This window comes from Aegilops tauschii, chromosome 3 (genome assembly GCF_002575655.3).
Source record: "Aegilops tauschii subsp. strangulata cultivar AL8/78 chromosome 3, Aet v6.0, whole genome shotgun sequence".
Lineage (NCBI taxonomy): Eukaryota > Viridiplantae > Streptophyta > Magnoliopsida > Poales > Poaceae > Aegilops > Aegilops tauschii.
The window spans coordinates 611,741,171-611,764,211 of NC_053037.3; the positions used below are offsets into that span (position 1 = coordinate 611,741,171).

General features: G+C 47.2%; 1 protein-coding gene across 1 annotated transcript; it reads left to right on the forward strand.

Moving 5' to 3' along the window:
* The first annotated feature begins 10,097 nt into the window (after nt 1-10,097).
* On the forward strand, nt 10,098-16,677 carry LOC109764729 (disease resistance protein RGA5-like). Its single transcript, XM_073495781.1, has 3 exons — nt 10,098-10,939; nt 11,917-13,799; nt 16,640-16,677. Exons 1-3 carry the CDS (start codon nt 10,152-10,154, stop codon nt 16,675-16,677), a joined length of 2,709 nt encoding a protein of 902 aa, XP_073351882.1. The 5' UTR covers nt 10,098-10,151.
* The last annotated feature ends 6,364 nt before the right edge of the window (nt 16,678-23,041 follow it).

Below are 23,041 nucleotides of genomic sequence, written 5' to 3' on the forward strand. Positions count from 1 at the left end.
CTTCCAGATGGACCAAGCCGTCAGGGTTGCGAGGGTGGCAAGCCCCTTGCGGTGCCCTGTGGGGGAGCTCATGATCATCGAGGAGCACCATGGGAGGAACTCCTCGGAACCAGTCGGAGGGGGGACGGTGGCGCGCACCCAAGACAGGACATCATGCCACACCTGTCTGGAGAAGGGGCAAGCGATGATAATATTTTGCATGGTCTCGTCGTCCTGGTCGCAGAGAGCACATCTGTTGTTGTGGGGGAGACCGTGGCAAGCCAGTCTAGCGGCAGTCCAGCAGCGATCAAGGTCGGCCAGCCAGGTGAACATCTTGACGCGCAGGAGGGCCCAGCACTTCCAGGTGAGACGCCAAAATGGAGCGGACGTGAACCCAGCGAAGAGGGCTCTATAGCATGATCTGGCGGAGTACTTCCCATCCGCAGTCCAGCGCCAGACGAGACAGTCTGGGGAGGCGGAGAGGTCAAGGTGACGGAGTCTAGTCCAGAGCTGGACGTACTCCACCATAGCGATGGGCATGAGAGCGCCACACAGGTCCGCGATCCAGCATCGGTCCTGGAGCCCCTCCGCCACCGAGCGCTTGCATCGTCGACGGGGGACCAAGGGGAGGAGAGTAGGGGCGATGTCCGCAATGGCCATGCCATCAATCCAAGCATCCGTCCAGAAACAGCAAGACCTGCCATCTCCGAGAACCCAAGAAGTGGATGCGCGGAAGATGGAGGAGGAGTCAGCGTCGGAGGGAAGGTGCAGGTGTGCCCACGGCCTGGCCGGGTCGGTGCGCCGCAGCCACATCCAGCGCACACGGAGCGAGATCCCCTGTCGATGGAGGTCCGGGATGCCGAGCCCGCCAAGGTGGAGGGGCCGGCAGACGCGCTGCCAGTTGACTAGCCCGTGACCAGCGCGGGTCTCCTTGTTGCCATGCCAAAGAAATTCACGGATGGTCCGGTGCACTTGCTTGAGAATCGTCGGGCAGAGAGCGATGACGACCATGATGTGGGAGGGGATCGCGCATAGCACGTGGCGGACAAGGGCTAGACGCTCGCCGCGGGACAGCAGCATCGCACGCCAGGAGGAAAGCTTCTTGGCCAGCTTCTCGACAATCGGCCGTAGCGATGAGGTGGATGGCTGCCGGAGCAAGAGAGGAATACCCAGGTAGGTAATAGGGAAGTCCAGGACATTGCATGCCAGCTCGCATGCGATGGAAGCACGCGTGGGGTCGTCGCAGTGGATCGGTGTTGCCAAACACTTCGCAAAGTTCGTGCAGAGCCCGGAAGCCTCGCCAAAGACACGAAGCAGCTCCCGAATCACCCGGAGATCACAGGTTGAGGGATGGCAGAAGATGATCACGTCGTCGGCATAGAGAGAAATGCTCGAAGAGGCATGCCGAGTGATAAGCCGCTGAAGGAGGCCGCTGCGGTGGGCATGGAGGAGGAGCGAGTTGAGAGCATCGATGGCGATGGTAAACAACATCGGGGACACGGGATCGCCTTGCCGCAGCCCGCAGGCGTGGGCGATGGGAGGCCCGGGGGATCCGTTGATGAGGATGCGCGTGCTGGACGTGGAGAGCAAGATGGCAATCCACTCGATCCACCGCCATCCGAAGCCCAGGTGGCGGAGCACGTCGAGGAGGAAAGCCCAAGATACCGTGTCGAACGCGCATGCGATGTCGAGCTTGAGGAGGACACGAGGCACACGGAGGTTATGAAGCTGGCGGGCGGTCTGCTCGACCAGCATGAAATTGTCGTGCACGCACCGGCCTGCGATGAACGCACTTTGGTTGGAGGAGACGAGCTGGCCCAAACGCGGAGCAAGACGAAGCGAGACGACTTTGGCGATGAGCTTCGCGATCAGATGGATCAGGCTGATGGGGCGGTAGTCCGAGAGAGAGGAGGCGTCCAGCTTCTTCGGGAGAAGCGTGATTAGGGCTTCATTGACGGTTTTCGCTCGGTTTTTCATTAATTAACCGGGCAATTCTCTTCGGCCTTTTTTAATGAATCGGGCCGTAAGGGACCGCGTTTCAAAAAAAAACAATGTCTTGGATCCGTAGAACAGTGGGAAAGGAGAAGTGTCATAAGGAAGAAACAACGACTGGCTAGACTGCTAGCGTGTGTGTCTCAAGAAAGAGGAGCCAAGTAAAAAAAGGCTATTTACTTTGCAGGGCCACCTCTCACACTACTATACAAAACAATTATTTTTTCTCTCTCTCTTCTCTCTCACAGTATCATATTTCTCCCCGTTCAAAGCCCCTCTCTCTCCTCCCCGAAAGTGACAGGTGCATGGAGAGTCTGCATGTACCCAATAGTTCTCAACGTTGCTAAAGTTGTATTGTCACGTCTAGTTACTATTCAGCTAGCCTGCCACTACCAGAAAAACTTCGTTTGCCGACGGCCAAATCTATGCCGACGGCACCCGTCGGCATAAATGCCGCTATGCCGACGGCCAAGGGCAGGTCGTAGGCATAGAAAAGCCGTCGCCATAATTACATATATGCCGACGGGGCCATCGGCATATACGAGGCCGTCGGGACCGCTCGAGGTACGCCTACGGGGCCCGTCGGCATAGGAGCGGCCGTCGGCATAGCCCTTGCCGTCAGCGCTGACCGTTTGACGACGTTGAGCTTACGCCGACGGGTGGTAACGGCGGCCGTCGGCATACCCGTGCCAGCCCTATGCCGACGGCCATGCCGTCGGCATAGACCTGGCCCATACCCCTCTGCCACATCATCGATCCGTGTGCTATGCCACGTCATCGATCCGTGGGACTGCACCTCCGTGTGTGCACAGATATGCCGACGCATACTTTTTTTAGTTTTATTTTAAATTTCGCTTTATACTACCTATGGCAAATATATGCCTACGGTATAGCCGTCGGCATAGGCCCCTCTGCCACGTAATCGATCCGTGCGCCATGCCACGTCATCGATCCGTGGGACTGCACCTCCGTGTGTGCACAGGTATGCCGACGGCCTCGCCGTTGGCATACTATTTTTTTATTTTTACTTTATTTTCTCATTTTTACTTTATTTTAGTTTTTGTTTTTGCATAAGATAATTATGCCTTATCTAAAAAAATATACCCTGATTGTATATCGATTGCCCCCCGTTACGAACGTCGCTATCGCCGTGTCACGGAGGGGGGAAACGGTCGACACGGAGGGAATTCTAGTTGGTGGGGGGATTCGGGGTGTAGCTATGTCACCGAAACATCGCACGGGTCCCGATGCATATGTGAAAGTGTTCAGGCATGCGTAGACGCCCGTCTTGGGGCTCCGCGGTGTGCCCCCTGCACGCAAGGCAGTGCCGCCGTCACTTGAATGGGGGCACACCCCGGAGACGCGTGCCGCCTCTTGGGACATGCCACCACACCACCCCGCATGTATGAGGGCCCGGTGCGACGCTCGGGTTGCATTGCTACCCCCCACGGCCCCCGTCCCGCCTAACCCTGTAGCGTTTGACCACGGGATCTAGCCCTTTGACTTTGCACGGACGGGCTTTGAGCAGTGGACCTATCCATCCGGTTGTGTTAGGTCAGCCCATAGGAACACTTTGGAGCAACATCCGGGCCAGACCCACGGCAAGATCCCCTCCGTGTAGACCCGACGCGCCCGTTTCCCCCCTCCAGGTGCCGGCGGCGGCGCCGTCCGTGAGGGGGGGCACACCCCGGAGACGCGTGCCGCCTCTTGGGACATGCCACCACACCACCCCGCATGTATGAGGGCCCGGTGCGACGCTCGGGTGGCATTGCTACCCCCCAGGGCCCTTGTCCCGCCTAACCCTGTAGCGTTTGACCACGGGATCTAGCCCTTTGACTTTGCACGGACGGGCTTTGAGCAGTGGACCTATCCATCCGGTTGTGTTAGGTCAGCCCATAGGAACACTTTGGAGCAACATCCGGGCCAGACCCACGGCAAGATCCCCTCTGTGTAGACCCGACGCGCCCGTTTCCCCCCTCCAGGTGCCGGCGGCGGCGCCGTCCGTGAGGGGGGGCACACCCCGGAGACGCGTGCCGCCTCTTGGGACATGCCACCACACCACCCCGCATGTATGAGGGCCCGGTGCGACGCTCGGGTGGCATTGCTACCCCCAGGGCCCCCGTCCCGCCTAACCCTGTAGCGTTTGACCACGGGATCTAGCCCTTTGACTTTGCACGGACGGGCTTTGAGCAGTGGACCTATCCACCCGGTTGTGTTAGGTCAGCCCATAGGAACACTTTGGAGCAACATCCGGGCCAGACCCACGGCAAGATCCCCTCCGTGTAGATCCGACGCGCCCGTTTCCCCCCTCCAGGTGCCGGCGGCGGCGCCGTACGTGAGGGGGGCACACCCCGGAGACGCGTGCCGCCTCTTGGGACATGCCACCACACCACCCCGCATGTATGAGGGCCCGGTGCGACGCTCGGGTGGCATTGCTACCCCCCAGGGCCCCCGTCCCGCCTAACCCTGTAACGTTTGACCACGGGATCTAGCCCTTTGACTTTGCACGGACGGGCTTTGAGTAGTGGACCTATCCACCCGGTTGTGGTAGGTCAGCCCATAGGAACGCTTTAGAGCAACATCCGGGCCAGACCCACAGCAAGATCCCCTCCGTGTAGACCCGACGCGCCCGTTTCCCCCCTCCAGGTGCCGGGTACCGGGTCCCATACAGACGGTAAACTAAGAATCTAAAAATGTAATAATTGAATTGATTAAAAACTCCGGTATTCATCATTGAAAATGTACAATTGCTGTGAACCTTTTAGTGCTCGGGCACCGGGCCGGCTGCCCGGGCACGCCCGGTGCCCGAGCACTGAAAAGTTCACAGCAACTGTCCATTTTCTTCATATAAGTCTAATGAATACCGGAGCTTATAACGTATGGATTAGTGAACTATTTAAACAGGTCAAATTGCTTTTCCCTCGGCGAGGTGGGACTATTTTTTCAAAAAAAAGTAGTTGCAATCTATGTCGACGGCTATGCCGTCGGCATAGGCCTCCTATCTATGCCGACGGCCTGGCCGTCGGCATAGAGCCACTTTGTCCACGTTATCCACTCCCCCTGGGCTACTGACATGTGGGCCGAGCCTATGCCGACGGCCATGCCGTCGGCATAGGGCCAACCTTATCCCCTCGCGCGGCCACCCTCCTCCTCCACTCATTTCTCTCCCTCTCACCGCACCCGACCCCGACCCCAACCGCCGCCGCCCACCTCCTCCGCCGCCCGCCCTGAGCACGCCACCGCCCGCGCCGCCCCGAGCACGCCGCCGCCCGCGCCTCCCCGCTCCGACCCGCGCCGCCCCACCTCGAGCCCGCCGCCGCCCGCGCCTCCCAGCCCCGACCCCGAGCCACCCCGCCCCGCCCCGACTCCGCGACGCCCCACGCCGGCCCCGCGCCGGCCGCCCCGCCCTGCCCCCCTCTGGCCTCCCTGCCCCGACCCCGCGCCGCCGCGCCCCGACCCCCCTTCGGCCGCCCCGCCCCGACCCCCCTCTGGCCTCCCTGCCCCGACCCCGCGCCGCCGCGCCCCGACCCCCCTTCGGCCGCCCCGCCCCGACCCCCCTCTGGCCTCCCCGCCGCGACCCCACGCCGGCCGCCCCGCCCAGACCTCCCGCCGGCCTCCCCGCCCCGACTCCGCGCCTCCCCGCCCCAACTCCGGCCGGCCCTCTCGAAGGTGAAATTTTGTGTATTTTTTAGTGTTTTTTAGTAATTTTGTAGCTAGTTAGATAGGTATTTAGATAGATATTTAGATAGTTAGATACATAGTTAGATAGATAGTTGTATACATCGTTAGATAGGTAGATAGTTAGATAGTTAGATAGATAGTGAGATAGGTAGTAACAAAATTTGGTTAGATGAGATGCTATATGTTGCATATGTTGCAAAAAAAATTGGTTCGATGAGATGAATCAATGAGGAGCAGATGATGTTGTTGCTATTTTTTATACTCATAATGATCTTGATAAAATAATTGAAGACAAAATTTTGAAACTTACTAAGATGTGATGATCTTGCTAAAAAAATGATAGTCATGATGATCTTGTTAAAAGAATAGAAGACAAAAGTTTGACACTTGACTGAGATGTGATGATCTAAGTTGTTTTTTCGGTGGAATTTGCAGGCTTTGTGGTGTCACATTTCACCGGAGTGGCCGTTGTCCGACGCGTTGGTCCCTGAGCATCCCTCTGCTGTTCGACTACTTCCTCTACAGCGGAGGGTGAGCTACAAATCCATCACCTCCTTTTTCATGTGAGTAGATTTCATTCTCAAGTCAACTGGCGTAACCTAGGCGTCTCCCGATAGTGATGATGAGACGGACCGAGAAAGAGGTTACAACAGTGATGATTCATATGGTTTCTAGCAGATGTACGTGTCAAGTCTTTTTTTCTATAGTTTAGGAATATGCCTTTTATGCCTTTTTATTAATGTGTTTATTTTCATGCCTTTTCCTTCATTTCATTAATTTACTAATTGCTTATTCTCTTTTCAATGCAGGTTCGTGGAACATGGGCAAGGGGAAGGCCGATGGCGTGGGTTTCCTACGCAAGGTCATTGGCCTGCCTAGTCGGAGTGGTCGAGCACGTAATCCTCCCCCCCGGCTACTTGACGATGACTCCTCACAGGGAGGTCGAGGGAGAGGTGCCCCTAGAGGAGGAGGGGGCGGGGGGAGAGCCCCTAGAGGGCGAGGTGGGGGAGAGCCACTACAAGGGGTCGCGGCCAGAAAGAGCGCACCCTCACCGACTTAGGGGTGTTGTCTTCGAGGCCATCCTCTAGTGAGGTACCCTCCTCTGGTGAGGAGGACGAGGCAGGCGAGGAGGAGGAGGTTCGGGATGGGGCCGAGGAGGAGGTGGAGGAGGAGGAGGACGAGGAGGAGGATGAGGAGGAGGTTGGGGAGGGGAAGGCAGGCGAGGAGGAGGGTGGTGGCGGGGATGATGGTGCTGGTGGGGAGGGGGTTGACAACAAGGGGTGGCTGCGTGGTAACGCAAAGCTACCAAAGCAGGTTCCTACTACTGAGGAGCAGAAGTGGCTCATTGAGCCCACGGGGAAAGAGCAAGTGCCACTTTATAATAATTTCATTATTTTGCTTGTCACATGCTCATTCCGGTTGTTATTTATTTTGCTTGTCACATGCTAATAGTTCATTCTTTTGCAGCAACTGGATATATTCTAAAGGGGTCCGTATTCCCAACGGCCTCATCACCGTCCTGCTGAAGTTACACTGGCCGGGGTTGTACTGTCCAGATCCAGTCAGGCACCCGGACCATCGGGTCTTGGCCACGAGCTGGGAGCACTGGGAAGCGGCCCTCCACGCGGAGCATGGGACCCATGCCAAGGCCGTGATCACCACTTTCTGGGTGAGTTCTCTTCAGAAGCACAAGTCCATTCTAGTTTCATGAATGATTTAACTCATGGCTTCTTCCATTCTTGTTTCGTGCATGATTGTAGAAATTCTATCGAGTTCTCCCGGAGCACAGGGGCAGAGCGGACCAGGTCGTGCTACGCCAATGCAAGAAGAAGGCCCGCCAGATGCAGTACGAGGTGCGCTATGTGGCCATCTCGACATACTACCACGACTATCTTGGTGTGAAGATGACCAAGGAAGAAGCGCGGAGGATGGGCATTACCTTGGAGAGGGACGAGTTCTTGGCGGTAAGTATAAAAGATTTTTCATTATGCTTTCATTATGCTTTCATTACCTTGTGGTACATTTCACCGTTTCGTGTTGACATGCCATTATGCTTTTATTATGTAGGTGTGTCCAAATTGGTGTTATGGAAAAGACGAGTCCTGGGCGGCATTGGTGGATCTTTGGTGTGATGAGGCTGGAGCCTGGGCGGCTATGAGAGTCAAAAACAAGGCTAACCGAGGGAAGGAGGGAGTACATGCTCAGGGAAACCGAAACCACTATCTCCACAAGGCAGTTAATGTATGACTAGCTAACCCCATTAAACATTCTTCTTCTTCTATTTACCATCACTTTCTTATGTATGACTAACCTCTGTTTGGTGGTGCAGGAGGAGAAACTGAAGCGGCCTCTCTCACACATGCAGGCGTGGGAGATCGCCCATACGCGGAAGGACCCCAAGCCTGGTGAGCCCAAGTACTACGGCAAGAAGACCGCGGGGAGGAAGAAGGCCTACTCCGAAGGGTATCTGGCGTTACATCCTGACACACCTGACCCCATTGCGGCGGATCTGGACGAAAGGGTGGTGGTGGGCATGGGGCTGAAGGAGCACGGTCGGGAGGCGGTTCTCGATGCTGTGATCACTCCGTCTATCTCCTACACACAGCTCCGTCGGATCGACCCGACCCTGAGCCAGCGCACGAGCACGCGCATGAGCAGTGCACCATCACTGTCCCTCTTTCAGGAGCAGCAAACTGTAAGTATTTTCCCTTTTATCTTCATTGTTCCCTTTATTTTCCGCATTTAGTAGTTTTATGAGTCTCGTCATGTCATACTGTAGGCCTACATGGAGTACACACGCCAGGAGACCATGGCGTGGCACGACCGCCTTCATGCATACCATCAGCAGAGGGATCGCGAGATGCAGCACGCTTTTCAGGAAATGGCGGCCGACAGGTGTCCTCAATGGCCATCAGCAGAGGGTCCTCCAGCACAACCAGTGCTGCTGACCTTTGAGGAGTTTGTGGCACAGAACGCTGGCCCCTCGCCGGTTAGTTCATCCCCAATCAGTTCACCCAAAGCATGTCATGCCTTTCAACACAATCTTATATCCCGTTAATATATCTTTTCAACATCCAGGGAACAGGTGCATCTAACGTTGGCGGTGGTCTTCGCAACACTCCCGAGACACGGAGCCCGACCACTCCGATCCACGGAGACGGAGGCGGAGGCGGTCTTGGCGGTAGCGCTGCCGCTAGCAGTGACGACCCGGGCTTCGACGGTCTTGGCGGTGACGACCTCCGTGGTGCTCGACGTCCTGGCGCTTAAGCCTTTCTCGATGCTATGATACTTGCTTGTTCTCGATGCTATGATACTTGTATGCTTGTGATGATACTTATCTTATTGTTGTTTGTGAGATTCTTATATGCTTTGTGGACTTATATGTGTGATGCTTTGCGATGCTTCTTAGCGATGCCAATTTGTTGTGTGATGCTGTGTATATGCTCTTTGTTCTATATGCTATTTGTTATATATTCAAATGAATTGAGCTGAAAAGAAACAGAAAAAAGAAAAAAAAACTGGACAGAATCTATGCCGACGGCCTGGCCGTCGGCATAGGCCTGACGTGAGCTCCCAGTGGACGACACGTGGAAACTATGCCGACGGCCTGGCCGTCGGCATCCTGGCGTGAGCTCCCAGTGGACGACACGTGGAAACTATGCCGACGGCTAAGCCATCGGCATAGGCCTGGCGTGAGCTCCCAGTGGCCGACACGTGGCACGTCTATGCCGACGGCCTGGCCGTCGGCATAGACCTGCCCCAGGAGCGCCCAGTATCTGACACGTGGCGTGTCTATGCCGACGGCCTCGCCGTCGGGATAATTTCAAACTAAGCCGAAGGCTGGGCCGTCGGCATAGACACGCCCATGCTGAACGGCGTCTCGCCACGTGGCGAGAAGCCATTGGGCAGCACTTGACGGCGGCCGCCGTTAGGCGATGACGTTGCCGACGGCCAAGGCCGTCGGCATAGATGTACGGCCACCGTCGGCATAGGGTCTATGCCGACGGCTTTTCTATGCCGACGGTCATCCTGGCTACGCCGACGGATATGTTGCCGACGGCCCTATGCCGACGGGGGCCGTCGGCATAGGCCTGACCCAACGGCTAGTCATGGCTATGCCGACGGCCCTGGCCGTCGGCATAGGGTGCGATTCCGGTAGTGTGCTAACTCAAACTGTGCGCATGCAGCCTCGCCTGTGTGCTGTCACTTTCAATGAACACCCCCCGTGGATTCCAGGCCTATTCCTGCCATGCCTCTCTCCTCCTGTCGCTGTCTCCCATCGCTGTCTGTCTCCCAAATAAAGCCTGCTAATCACCCTGATAGTGTGAACCGCGTCTGCACCTCAAAAGTCTCTAGCACGAATCTTTGAACTCTGTGGACGACCGGGATAACCGGGTGTCGGGGCACCCGGGTGTCGTCACAACTTTTCGTTAAATGTTTCAGGTTCATCACAAGCACATATAGCTAGAGAGCCAAGATAGGTACTTGTCTGGCCAGAGATGGCTGGAATAATGGTGAGCGCTTCTACTGGGGTGATGAACTCTCTCCTGGGTAAGCTGGCCACCCTGATGGGGGAGGAGTTCGCCAAGCTAAAGAACTTGAGGAAGGAGGTTAAGTACATCAGCGACGAGCTGAACAGCATGAAGGATGCTCTAGAGAGCCTTGCAGATGTTGATGAGATGGATAAACAGACCGCGAGGTGGAGGGATGCAGTCAGGGAGATGTCATATGACATCGAGGATATTATTGATGACTTCATCTGCAAAATTGGGGAGAAAAGCAAAAAATCTAGGTTTGTCCATGACACCATTCAACGCCTTAGAACTTCAAGGGTCCGCCATAAGATTGCTGGTCAGATTGAGGACATCAGGAAACTCGTACGTGAAACAAGTGCACGTAGTGAGAGGTATAAGGTCGGTGTCCCCACATCGCGCAATGTGGCTGTTGACCAACGGGTTGTCGCACTCTATGAGGATGCAGCTAAACTTGTTGGTATGGATGGCCCAACCAATGAGCTTGTCAGTTGGCTAAAAGATGAGGAGAATGAGTTGAAGGTTGTATCAATTGTTGGCTTTGGAGGTTTAGGCAAAACAACACTCGCCAATGAGGTGTACCATAAGCTGAAGGGGGAGTTCAATTGTGGTGCATTTGTGCCAGTGTCTCAAAAGCCAAATATTTTGAAACTTCTGCATAGTTTATTAGCCCAACTCGGGTGTGGACAATCTATTCATGATTGCGAGTTAAATGTTCTTCTTGATCAACTCAGAGATAATCTAAAAACCAAGAGGCGGTACTTATTCTTAGTTTGTATATGGTTGTTGTCCCCATGTGCCCTTAGTACTTAAAATTTCTTCAAGACACACAAGGTTTTCATTTAATGAATATTAGCATACATTACGGGCTTTATTTATAATTACTTTTCTCTTTTATAGAAAGTGGAATTAATGTTCGTATCATTTCATGTCCTTGGAGTCCGGATTCACAAGCTCGTCACTGGAAACATCCCAATCACCACGTACTTACTACATTAAGCCGGTTACAAAGCATCAGCCTTGTCTAAATGGAAGAGATTATTTTCATGAGTTAAACCTTTAAGAGTAAATCACTATATCTAGCGTCCAAGGAAGCTCTCCAAGTAATATATAGTAGATCACAGATTTATTAGTAATCACTTATAAGATTACTTTTTTTCTGCTAAGATGCACACTATATCCTCCACTTTGTCAATGAATTTTTATCTTTAGATAACTAACAACATAAAATTATTACATAGTCTGCTATTCTTTTTCTTGAAATATAATTTCACACTATTACCTATCATTATTTTCTCTATTATATAGGAAGTCTACTAAATTAATGATTATGGTAGTTCATTACAGAGCAGATTTAAAAGCTCATCAGTTGCAAATCATGGGTCTCATGAATATTTGAAAAAGGATATGATTTATGACTTAAAACATAGGAGGTTTTTTAACATGCTCCCTCTTACCTCCCCATTTCACATGAGAGGTAAGAGTATAAAATAGATCTGAACCATTGATTGCATTAAGTAGTGGGTTTGATTAACTCTTACCTTCTTACCTCCCATGTGAAAAACAGGGGGTAAGAGGGAGCATGTTAAAATTGCTCAAAACATAGATAAGAAGGTCATCGGATGATCCTAATAAACATGAAAATGAAAAAAAGAAGTAAATACTAGCATGGAACTTTTCAATATTTGATAGTTTTGTTATTTTACTTACTTCCATACTGATTTTCTTGCAGATACTTGGTTATCATCGATTATTTATGGGATGTATCAGCATGGAGTATTATTAAATGTGCTTTCCCAGTAAATAATCTTGGTAGTAGATTAATAGTAACTACAAGAATCAAGAATGTGGCTGAGGCATGTTGTTTCGGTCATCACGAGCGCATTCTAGAAATGAAACCTCTTAGTGAAGAAGACTCAAGGAAATTGTTTTTTAATAGGATATTTTTCTCTGAAGAAGCTTGTCCAGGTCAACTCAGAGATGTTTCAGTTGAGATTCTCAAGAAATGTGCTGGTTTGCCACTTGCAATCATTAGCATATCCAGCCTATTAGCAAGTGAAAGTTCTCAGCAAAAGGAGAGGTGGAAACATGTACAAAATTCTTTGGGGTCAGTGTCGGGCACAAATCTCACCTTGGAAGCAATGAGACATATCCTGAACCTTAGTTACAAAAATCTTCCTCACCACCTCAAGACATGCTTCTTGTATCTTGGTATGTTTCCGGAGGACTATACAATATATAGGGATGATTTGGTAGGTCTCTGGATATCCGAAGGTTTTGTTAGTACAGCATGCGGACAAAGCCCAGAACAGACTGCGATAAGTTATTTCAATGAGCTTGTCAACAGGAGCCTTATTCAGCCTTTATGGATTGACGTGGGTGGGTCAGTGAGATCTTGCAAAGTACATGATATGTTGTTGGATCTTATTTTGTACAAGTCTGCTGAAGAGAATTTTATCACTCCAGTAGACAACCCAGAGGCCATTACAGGACAGCTTCAAAAGCCCCGTCGGATGCTCTTCAACTTGGCTGGTGCAACATTGCCAGGGGACGTTAGTATGTCACAAGTGCGGTCATTTGCAATGTGGAGAGGCTCCATGAATATACCGTCATTGTCATATTTTAAGTATCTTCGAGTTTTTATTGCTGACTTCCGTTTCAGTTCTGCTGATGACAACCAGAAAATCAACCTGATAGGACTGTGTAAGTTATATCAGCTGCGACATATACAGATTCGTGGCTGTTGGAACTGCCAGCTACCAACCCAAATTAGAGGGTTACAGATGCTGGAAACATTCCATATAGATGGGTCCTGTATCCCAATGGATATTTTTCTCCTGCCGCACTTGTTGGATCTGTGTGTTCCAGGCGTTAAAAGGCTGCCTGAGGGCATTGGTAAAGTGAAATCCCTACAACATCTGTATCCGTTTGACACACTGCACACCTCACTCGACAGTATCAAGGGTCTAGGAGAGCTCACCAATCTGAGTTCTCTAGTTCTCACAACCGTTTTTTCTGAAGATGTGGACATGGATGTTCTAAACTCTTCTTTGGCAAAACTTTGTAACCTTGAGTGGCTGAAGATATTTTCATCTTTGATACCTGAGGCACTAACCTTGTCGCCTCCTCCCCCCAACCTTGTGACACTGCTCATGAGGAAAAGGTCCGGCCGTGCCCCTAACTGGATTGGGGAACTCCGTAACCTCCAGAACTTGGATCTCACTGTCGAGAAGCTGAACAAGGATGGTGTTGGTATTCTTGCGGAGTTACCAGCCCTCATCTACCTGCAATTAAAGTTTGATAGAGCACTGGAAGAAACAATTGCCATCGATGGGGCAGCATTCCCGGTCCTAAAGCGGTTTGATGTCACGTGGGAAAACATGCGACACCTGGCCTTCCAAGCTGGGGCAATGCCTAAACTCCAGAGGCTCCATCTAGACTTGAACGCCAGAGGGTGGAACCAGGACGAGAATGCCGCACCTACAGGTATCGAGCACTTGTTAGCACTTGAAAGAATCTATGTAATGATCGTTAGTGGTACTGAATATGAAAAGAGAAGTGCGGAGTCAGCCATTAGGAGCGCTATCAACATGCATCCTAGCCATGCTCACATTACCGAAAAAGGCTTTCGCCCCGCTTTATATTATAAAGCCAACCGCACAACAAGCATCCAACAAGGTCCAACACACACACACGCACACACATACGGAGGTCCACAGGGACAAATAGTACACGAAGATGGATTACTGCATTGTTTAAGCTGAATTGTAGCGGACGGAGATGGATTACTGCATTTCCTTTCCCTCTGGAATATCAAACCATCACTTTGGTTTGTGCTGCTAGTTATCTCGTTCAACTGTTTGCTTCTCCTTTATTTCCAACTTCTAAGATGACGCATGATCACGTACGCTTTGCCGGGGTTTCTCCTGTATTGTAATAAGGCTTGATAGTGGGCAGGAGTTGGCACCTGTTACTTGCTGCTCCGTTGACTAGCCAGCCAGGGATTATATGCACTTGTTATTCTTTTATGTGTAGGTTTGTTTCTTGCAACAAACTGAATGTTTCTTAGTTGTATTCAGCTGAATATTCATTCCTTGTATTTCTCGAAGGGACAACCGAGATGTTGTATTTCGCTACATTGATTCCTATGCGAGCTTGTGTTGGATCGCTGGTTGTTGTATCAATAGGTTCTTTTCCTTTGGACATGGATGCCACTCTATATATTGTCAGTGTACAAAGGAGCAGCAGCAGAGCATGGCAAAGTTTCTGAATATGTTGTGTACAGGGGCTCGGACAAATCATTTTCAACAGGCTCCTTTCCTGTGGACAGGGAGCAGAGCATCTGAGCATGCGTGGGAACGTTTCTGAATATGTTGTGTAATGTGTAGATTGTATGATGCAGTGAGTGGATGCCTGCCGGGAATCCAATTGATGAACAAGCCAAGTCCGTATGAGCAGCAAAATGCTCACACCACTGAACTCTTCCATTGAATATGTTACTGAAATCCATAGTTGCTGTGACTTCCTCCTGATAGGCAGGCCAGGCCCAGTACGTTTTCTTTTCTGAGATAAAGCCAAGCTCAGTACGTAGTCACCCATCGTACAAGTAAGCCAAGCCTAGGTGCTATCATTGATGTCGTGACAATTCTAATAATCACTACATGTTTTTTTTTTCCTTGCGGAATCCGGGCCAAAATAAGCACCCTGTTAAGTGGGACAAGGAGTTGCAAAAATATTTGGACATGAGCTCAGGAGATATCCGCTAGTGAACGATTCGTACAATACATTGTTTCTTCTTGCTAGACCTCCTTGTCTTTGCAGTTCACGAGATCAAGCAAGCTTAGACCCTAAGCAGCACATACCAACTCTTTTATTTAGACATTAAAACATTGCAGTAACAGAAAATGTTCAGAGGTTCGGTGGTTTAGGAACAGTCAGCACCTAAAAGTTCAGAGATTGGAATACGCTTCAAATGCTGTATCCGGGGGGAAATAACGTATGTGTAACGCACGCACACACATCATAGCTTCTGACACGGGCATCGGCATTGAACAAGCGAATATATACATCCAACCCATGCATCACTTTCGAATATACATCGGATCCACACACATCACCTTCTCTTCCTAGACCACAACACGCTCAGAGGAACCAACTCTTCTTCCTAGACCACATGGCATCAGCATCTGTTGATAGACGAAACAGCATGAGCTTTCCATATGAACAGGGCACCAAAGGAATATAAATATATACAAGCCAACCAAGTAGGCACAACAAGCATCAAATATATTAATTGCTGCATGCGATGCATCAAGTTGACACTGGGTATTTGCAAGGAGGTGACTATCACATTGGCCACTAACAGTAAATTACATGAAAAGAATGAACATGCTAATCAGAGAGTAAGAGTTCAAAATCTGTACTCTACAACCATGCATCCTGCTGAGCACATGGCAGCTGGCCACAAACTGAAATTTCTCTATGCACATATGTAAGCAACCATAGGGTTCATATGGTAAGAATGCACTACACTGACCGATTTATTCAAGAAGGAAACAAGGCCATGGGCTCATAGCAGACGCAAGAGCTGGGTGGCTTGATAAAGCAGATGCAGAGGAGACAATAATGTGGCTAAAAGGGGCGTAGATGAAGAAAGAATATGATACAGCACCATAAGGAACCTGATTAAATACACTAGGACCAGGGAAACAAAAGCATAAAGTGACCTCCTTCCTGTTTAGCAGTTGTTTAGCAGTTCAACAACAGGCAATCAACAAACAACCCAAAATAAACAGTTCCACTAAATTGACTTGTGGCAATCCATATTCATATGTGGAGCTACTAGACGAACTATTTGTGTTTTATACTACTGATTTCTGGAGTAAGCAGTAGTGGATTGTAATCACATAAAAATAAACTGCCAGAACTAACTCATTTCTTTCGAAAGTGCTGTTCTGAGCTGTTGTAATTTGATGATTTCTACTCATAGACAGGTTATATATAAAAATAAAGAAACTGGAAATAATCTAATGATCTGAACAATTATTCATATATAGTTCAAATTTTAAGGCCAAGGGCAGCTCTGGATTACTATAATATTGCAACAAGAGGCTTCACAAGATGATAAACCAATATTAGTAGTTTTCCTTAGTTTAATGAGTTTCCAACTGCACAATAAATTAGGCATTAGATAATAACCTAGATACCCACCAACAATATTTAACCTGCAAAGAGCAACGCTTGCAAGAAATAAGCAGAATGGAAAAGCAAATTATCATCAAATAAATACGTGAATCATGTTTATTTTACTTTTTTGAATAACACAACAGCGAGATCAAGTTAAATAAAAGTAAGAAGCGACATGCTCACCACTTCATATAGTTGGCACACACAATGATGGTGGAAAGCCAACATATAGCCGATCAGGTAAGGTGGCTTCACTAAGCTCCGCGAACAACTCGATCTGCAATGTCTTGACGTCCACGGAAAGTAATTCAAACTTCAGCTTCTCATGTGAAGATGTGGTGTGCAACGCTACCATGAGCAGGTATCCCCCGCCTACACCAACCAGAGTAGCCTTTACCGGCAGCGGGATGAACTTCTCCAAGTGCCATTGGTTATTCCTCAGAGAAGAATACTTCAGCAAATATGTGTCATCTTCGCTGTCCCTGTCTTGGATTTTACTGAGCATTCCAAGCATTCCTTGTGCCGCCTCGACAATGACAAAACTGCTACTCCATCCTAGTTCAGGGATGTGGGGAATGTGGGGATCTACTAGTTTTTTCTTTTCTTTTGAAGAAGAAGAGTGGGGATCTACTGACTGAATATTTTTTTTAGCAAGATCTACTGACTGAATGGGCATCTCTTATGTGGCTTCTTCGATGGGCTTGCTGAGGATTGGGCCTCCTAAATGTTCGTGTTTATGGCCTTTCCATTTATTCATTTAGATAGGCTCGATTTTTTTTATTCATTTAGAGCCTGATGAACAACCTGCTGCATTATTTGAAAAAACAAATGTTAGTCACCCTCAAATATTCATGTTAGTCTTACGGTGGCTCATTTTCTTCGGTGTTCGATACAACCATGTTTTGGCGTTACCCTTTTCACGAGTGCGAATACACAAAGCTTGCATATAATTCCATTGATAGAAGAAGTATAGAGTGAGGCATGACACGAACGCAGAAGGCGTGATGCCAAGAGCAAATAGACAAGGGATGCTTGACCCAAGTAGAGAAACACCATAGCACAACTTGTCGGGAAGCGGCTCGGACCAAAACAAACCATGATGAGCAACATCTCCAAAACGACCGCCGAGGATGTCGTGAGCAGACAAGACATCACCTTCATAAAGGAGAACAACGCTGACACTAATGGAATTTTTTCATCTCGTTGCTGAGAGCCACACTCGGCAACAAATGGCTTCACGACCACTAGCTGACGTTGCCGATACGGACTCACGGTGAACAAATAACGCACAGCAAACAGCGCAGATGCCGAGAGCACCACACGGCAAAGAGAAGCCACGTGGCATGCCTGTTCGCCACTGACGGCACCATCACTTTCTGTTAACCATACCGATAGCGCAAACGTTTTTATGGCCTTTTACATTTATTCATTTACATAACCTAAACTTTTTTTATTCATTTAGAGCCTGATGAACAACCTGCTGCATTATTTGAAAAAAAAGTTTCGCTCAAAAAAATTTGGAAAAATATGTTCGTCACCCTGAAATATTCATGTTAGTCTAACTTTTTTCTTTGAGGAAATTCATGTTAGTCTAACGGTGGCTCATTTTCTTCAGCGTTCGATACAGCACGCATGAAAAAATGGGCTAGGCCCAAGTAGCTGTTTTTTTTCCCCAAACTATTGCCATTAGAACATCAAATATTTTCTGGCACAGAACAATCAAATAAACATAAAATTACAATTTCCATGCTCTAATTAGAAAAATGTCATTTTATACTTTATAAAATTATCATCCTCTAATTTATAATTTACCATGGGATATTCAATATAACTAGATGATACCCCACGCATTGCCGCGAGAATTTGTAGCATTGCTTAGGAGGATGATTTATAGAGTGAGTAATTGGTGAAATCACTGAAGCAAATATATAAATATATGTTTACTTGAACCTCTGATCAAATGATGTCAAAATATTTTAAAAAATAGTGTAATGTGGTTGATAAATGCATTGGTAATGTGTTGGCCTGCCGATATATTGCAAAATGTGGTTATTCGTATTAAACTTAACTAATGACAAATGTTCATACCATTCATACCTTGGCAGTTCTTTAATGTGTAACAACTTCCACAAAGAAAATGTGAGGGCATGCCTAGCGCAGTGGTCAAGTCCTCCCCACTTAAGCCAAGAGATTCTAGGTTCGAACCAGCCTCTCTACATTGCACTTCGTAGGAGTAAGACTAGGTTCCTATAATCCCTCTCTGGACCCCACCTTGTGTGGGAGCTTCTATACACTGGATGTGTCCTTATCTTCCGCCAAGAAATATAAGATGTCAACCTTAATCATTAATAGTTTGTTGTTGGAGAAGCGAACATCAATCAGTGCACTTTATGCCAAAAATTCAGAAAAGCTCATAAAAATGCATACGAAACTACATTTAGGGAATAGCCTCTGGACGTCTAGCAGAACTTGCATAGAACATGAACTGTTGTTGATCTTTAATTTCATACCAAGGAGCAAAGAGCGCAGGGAGAGCACCTGCCATATCTCAATATTAACAGTGAGACCTCAAACAGTTCTTTTGTTTATACATGGATAATAAAGTATAAAATAAGAATAATCTAATTATCATTTTTAGTGAATGAAAATTGAGCACAGATAGCACGGAGTTGCCCAACCAGATACTACAGAAACAACTATAGGATGTGAGCTGTGGCATTTAATTTCCCATCTATGCTGATCAGTGTCCTTATAATTCTTCACATGTATACCAGAAAAGGTTATCATGTAATATAGTATGATAAAAAATAATCAAGTAGCAACTGAGACCTATGCGAGGCAGAAAAATTTACCTATATCATCATGTCAATTCTCTACAAAAACGAAGCATGTCATTGAAAATCTCATCAAATGCAGCCGGAGATACATCGGTGCAATGTGTCAATGTCTCACTGTGAACCTCTTGATATTGTTGTTTGTAGGAACACGGTCTTCATACAAATGATTAAAATAGATCGTCCTCAAGGCACATTCACTAGTAGAAAAAGAGGCTTCCATACGCCCCCATTAGTCCCCAAAATAATCGAACCACGACTAAAGGGGTCTTTAGTCGCGGTTCGGGAGGAGGCCCGCGACCAACTATCTGGGCCCAGCGCGCGCTGGAGGACGGGAGGGGCTTTAGTCCCGGTTGGCCTGGCCAACCGGGACTAAAGGTCCTCAGGCTGGCCCGAAGGCCTTTAGTCGCGGTTGGCCAGGCCAACCGGGACTAAAGGTTAGACCTTTAGTCCCGGTTGGTCTGGCCAACTGCGACTAATGGCCCGAACCTTTAGTCGCGGTTGGCCAGACCAACCGGGACTAAAGGAGGCCTCATTTTCAAACTCTACCCCCCCCCCCCCCCCCCGTGGATCGCCTTTTCAGTTTTAGAAATGTCAAAAAAACTTTTCCATGTGATATGTGGTCTAGTTGTTGGGAAAATTAACAAATATGAATTTTGACTTTATTTGCAAAATCTCTCTGGAATTTCTTAAAATGGGCATAACTTTTGCATACGAACTCGGATGAAAAAGTTTTTTATATGAAAAATCATCTACTCGAAAAGTTACATCCGAATTTAACTGGGGGAACCCCGTTAAACATTTTTGGAATCCTCAAAAACCTAACAGAAAAAAAGATACGGGGCTTTTAAGATCTGGAGAGGCAAAAAAATTCAAAAAAAATTCAAATTGTGGTCAAACTGTGGTCAAACAATGGTCAAAATAATTATTCTAGAATATTAGTGTTACTAAATAATTATTTCATTTTTTTTAAATTTTGGTCAAATCTGGTCAAACTGTGGTCAAACTGTGGTCAAACAATGGTCAAACTAATTATTCCAGGAATATTAGTGTTACTAAATAATTATTGTTTTTTAAAACAATAGTTTCAAACTCAAACAGTGAAATGTGTCACTTCATGCTCAAGCTAAATTCCTGAGGGTTAATAGAATTGACATCCTACTATTGTCAGGAAAACAACAAGTGCAGACTTGGAAACGAGGGAGAATAGAACCCGAAAGTTAAGCGTGCTCAGGCTGGAGTAGTGAGAGGATGGGTGACCGTCCGGGAAGTTAGATGATTTGGAATGATGAGGGGTGATTAGAGATTAGAGGATAAATTGAGCAGTGATGAGGGGTGGCAGTGATGAGGGGTGGTGATTAGAGATTAGAGGTTAAAATAATTCAGAAATTTGAAAATAAAAAAAATAAAAAAAAATTCGCAAAAAAACCAGGTTTAAACCTGCGGAGGAGGCCTTTAGTCCCGGTCAGCCACAAGAACCGGGACTAAAGCCTTTAGTCGCGGTTCGTAAGAGGCGCGACTAAGGGGGGGTCTTTAGTCGCGCATATTTAGTCCCGGTTGCACAGCCGGAACTAAAGGCCTTTGCGAACCGGGACTAAAGGCCTTTTTTCTACCAGTGATTTCTGATGAGATAGATTAATAGCTATATGATAGACAGGTTGCCATAGTAAATCTAGGACGAGGAGTGAGAGCTCTCTTGAATAAACTACCTCAAGCATACTATTTCTGAAAAAGAGTACGCGTTGATATCAATCCGAAGAAACAATTGGAAAATAAAGGTTCTCATACCACATTGAGTGAATGGTCCTAGGTAGTTCAGCCATTCTCATACACACTGATTTTGAGGGAAGTCGATTCTTTTCTATGGAGCAAGATGAGGCTTTACCCGCCAAGGAACATTGAGGTGTCTCAACATTTATGCTGAATTGTAACTCCAACATATTCAGAAATTAGTGCTACATTTCCTTCCCGTCCAACATATCAAGCTATCACATTGCTTTGTGCTGCTAGTTATCTCGTCCAACTGTTACTAAGATGATGCATGATCACTTACGCTTTGCTTGGGTGTCTCCTGTATTGTAATAAGGCTCCAGGGTGGGCACCTGTTACTTGTTATTGTTGTTGTATGTGTAGGTTTGCTTCTTGCATCAAACTGACTGCTCCTTATTTGTATTCAGCTAGAACTAGCAGGGTGACCCGCGCATTTGCGCGGCTAGATATAACTCATGTGTTTATAATTCCTTAGTCTGGAAGGTTTTGATTGTCCGCAAAATGTAGCAAAATTTACATTTAGGGCAAACGTGGTGACACTTACTAAAGTCGTTTACCTAGGAATGTTGCATTCCATAAAAATTTCATGTTAACAAATATGGAAATTCCTCGTTCCCAAATTGTACCCATAATTTTTTCCTACTGAAATATTCTTAGTTGCATGCTACTTTTCAATGTAAAATAGGGAACATCATCAAGAAATGACCAGCTGAATTGGTGTACGTAGCCTGACATGCAAACCCTTGATTTATATGTAGTGATCTCCCTGTTTTTATATTCAATTTGTCTCCATCCATCATTTTTTATCTTCCAATCAATCATTTTCTGAGAACTTGATTAGCATGGATTGATTATGTATAATTATGTTAACTCGTGGCTAAACCAAGTTGCCTAGTGTTTTACTGAAAATGTCCGTCTTCATATGCTTCCACACCAACTCATCTTACTGTGTTTGCCTATGTCATTAATATGTCGATCTAATCCAATGCAATTGTTAGTTTCTGTTACATAAAAAGTGAAGACAATATTTCTCACTCACAATCATCAAAGATTGTGGATTGTTCTTTATGAACATGTGTATGGTTTTTTTCATTGACTTGTATGATTCACAACATTTATGTTAAAACAATCTATATTGGACGCTCAGATCCTATCTTTCCTTTATTCCTCATCTATGTGAATGAAATTAGCAATGAGGAATTTGACATGCTTACTTAGGTTGGGCTGAAATCCTCGACAATCCTCGACCATCGACACAAATATAGCTGAATATGTTTTATAATTCATTAATATCTCTAGATTTCTTTAAACCAAAAAACGGCCTTGTATATTCATTTGAAAAATTTCTGCAATATTCCCTTCCACTCAATCCTGGTGTAGACATTTACATTTCTTGGTGATGGTCCATTTTTTGATACGTTCCTCCCCCACCTAGCACATTTGATCAATCCACCTATTGATGCAATGGCATGCATACTTTGGACCTGGTATGAGAAATGCTTACTTTTAGATTCTTTCAGTTATAACATTTAATTCTCCTTTTCAAATGCCATGAGCATCATTGAAGCATACATCCATCATTTTCTAGGAAATGATCTCGATTTTTTTTTGTATACTGTAGAACCTATCCATGTTAATACATCTAACTAATCCATGCAAGCTTATACTCTCATTCTACACTGGCATAGTTATCTTTCACAATATATTTTATGATATCTCATAGCAGAATAATTATATTATTCATGTCATTTTATTTTCATTCTACTTGTAAGATTTAGGTTAAATTCTTGTATAATTTAGACTGAAGATTTTCATATACATATTCTTCACTAAGGCGCGGCTATTTGTAGACATTGTATGACGTATAGAAATCATCTTTAACTTTTATTTCGAGTTTCATACTAAAACTGATATGTATTCGGTAAAGTTGTATTTAAAATGAAGTTAATTATATTGTGTTATTTTTCACTTGCTGAAAACAGATTGTATCATGTATCTAGATTTTCGTGTTAAAATGAACGTGAAAATGAAATATTAATGCTCTAGTAAAATGAATTGAAGTTAGAA

Coding starts and splice junctions, on each gene's coding strand:
- LOC109764729 (XM_073495781.1), top strand. CDS start 10,152: ATGGCTGGAATAATGGTGAGCGCTTCTACTGGGGTGATGAACTCTCTC. Junction 10,940..11,916: donor GATAATCTAAAAACCAAGAG/GCGGTACTTATT, acceptor ATTTTCTTGCAG/ATACTTGGTTATCATCGATT. Junction 13,800..16,639: donor TCCTAGCCATGCTCACATTA/CCGAAAAAGGCT, acceptor AGCTCCGCGAAC/AACTCGATCTGCAATGTCTT.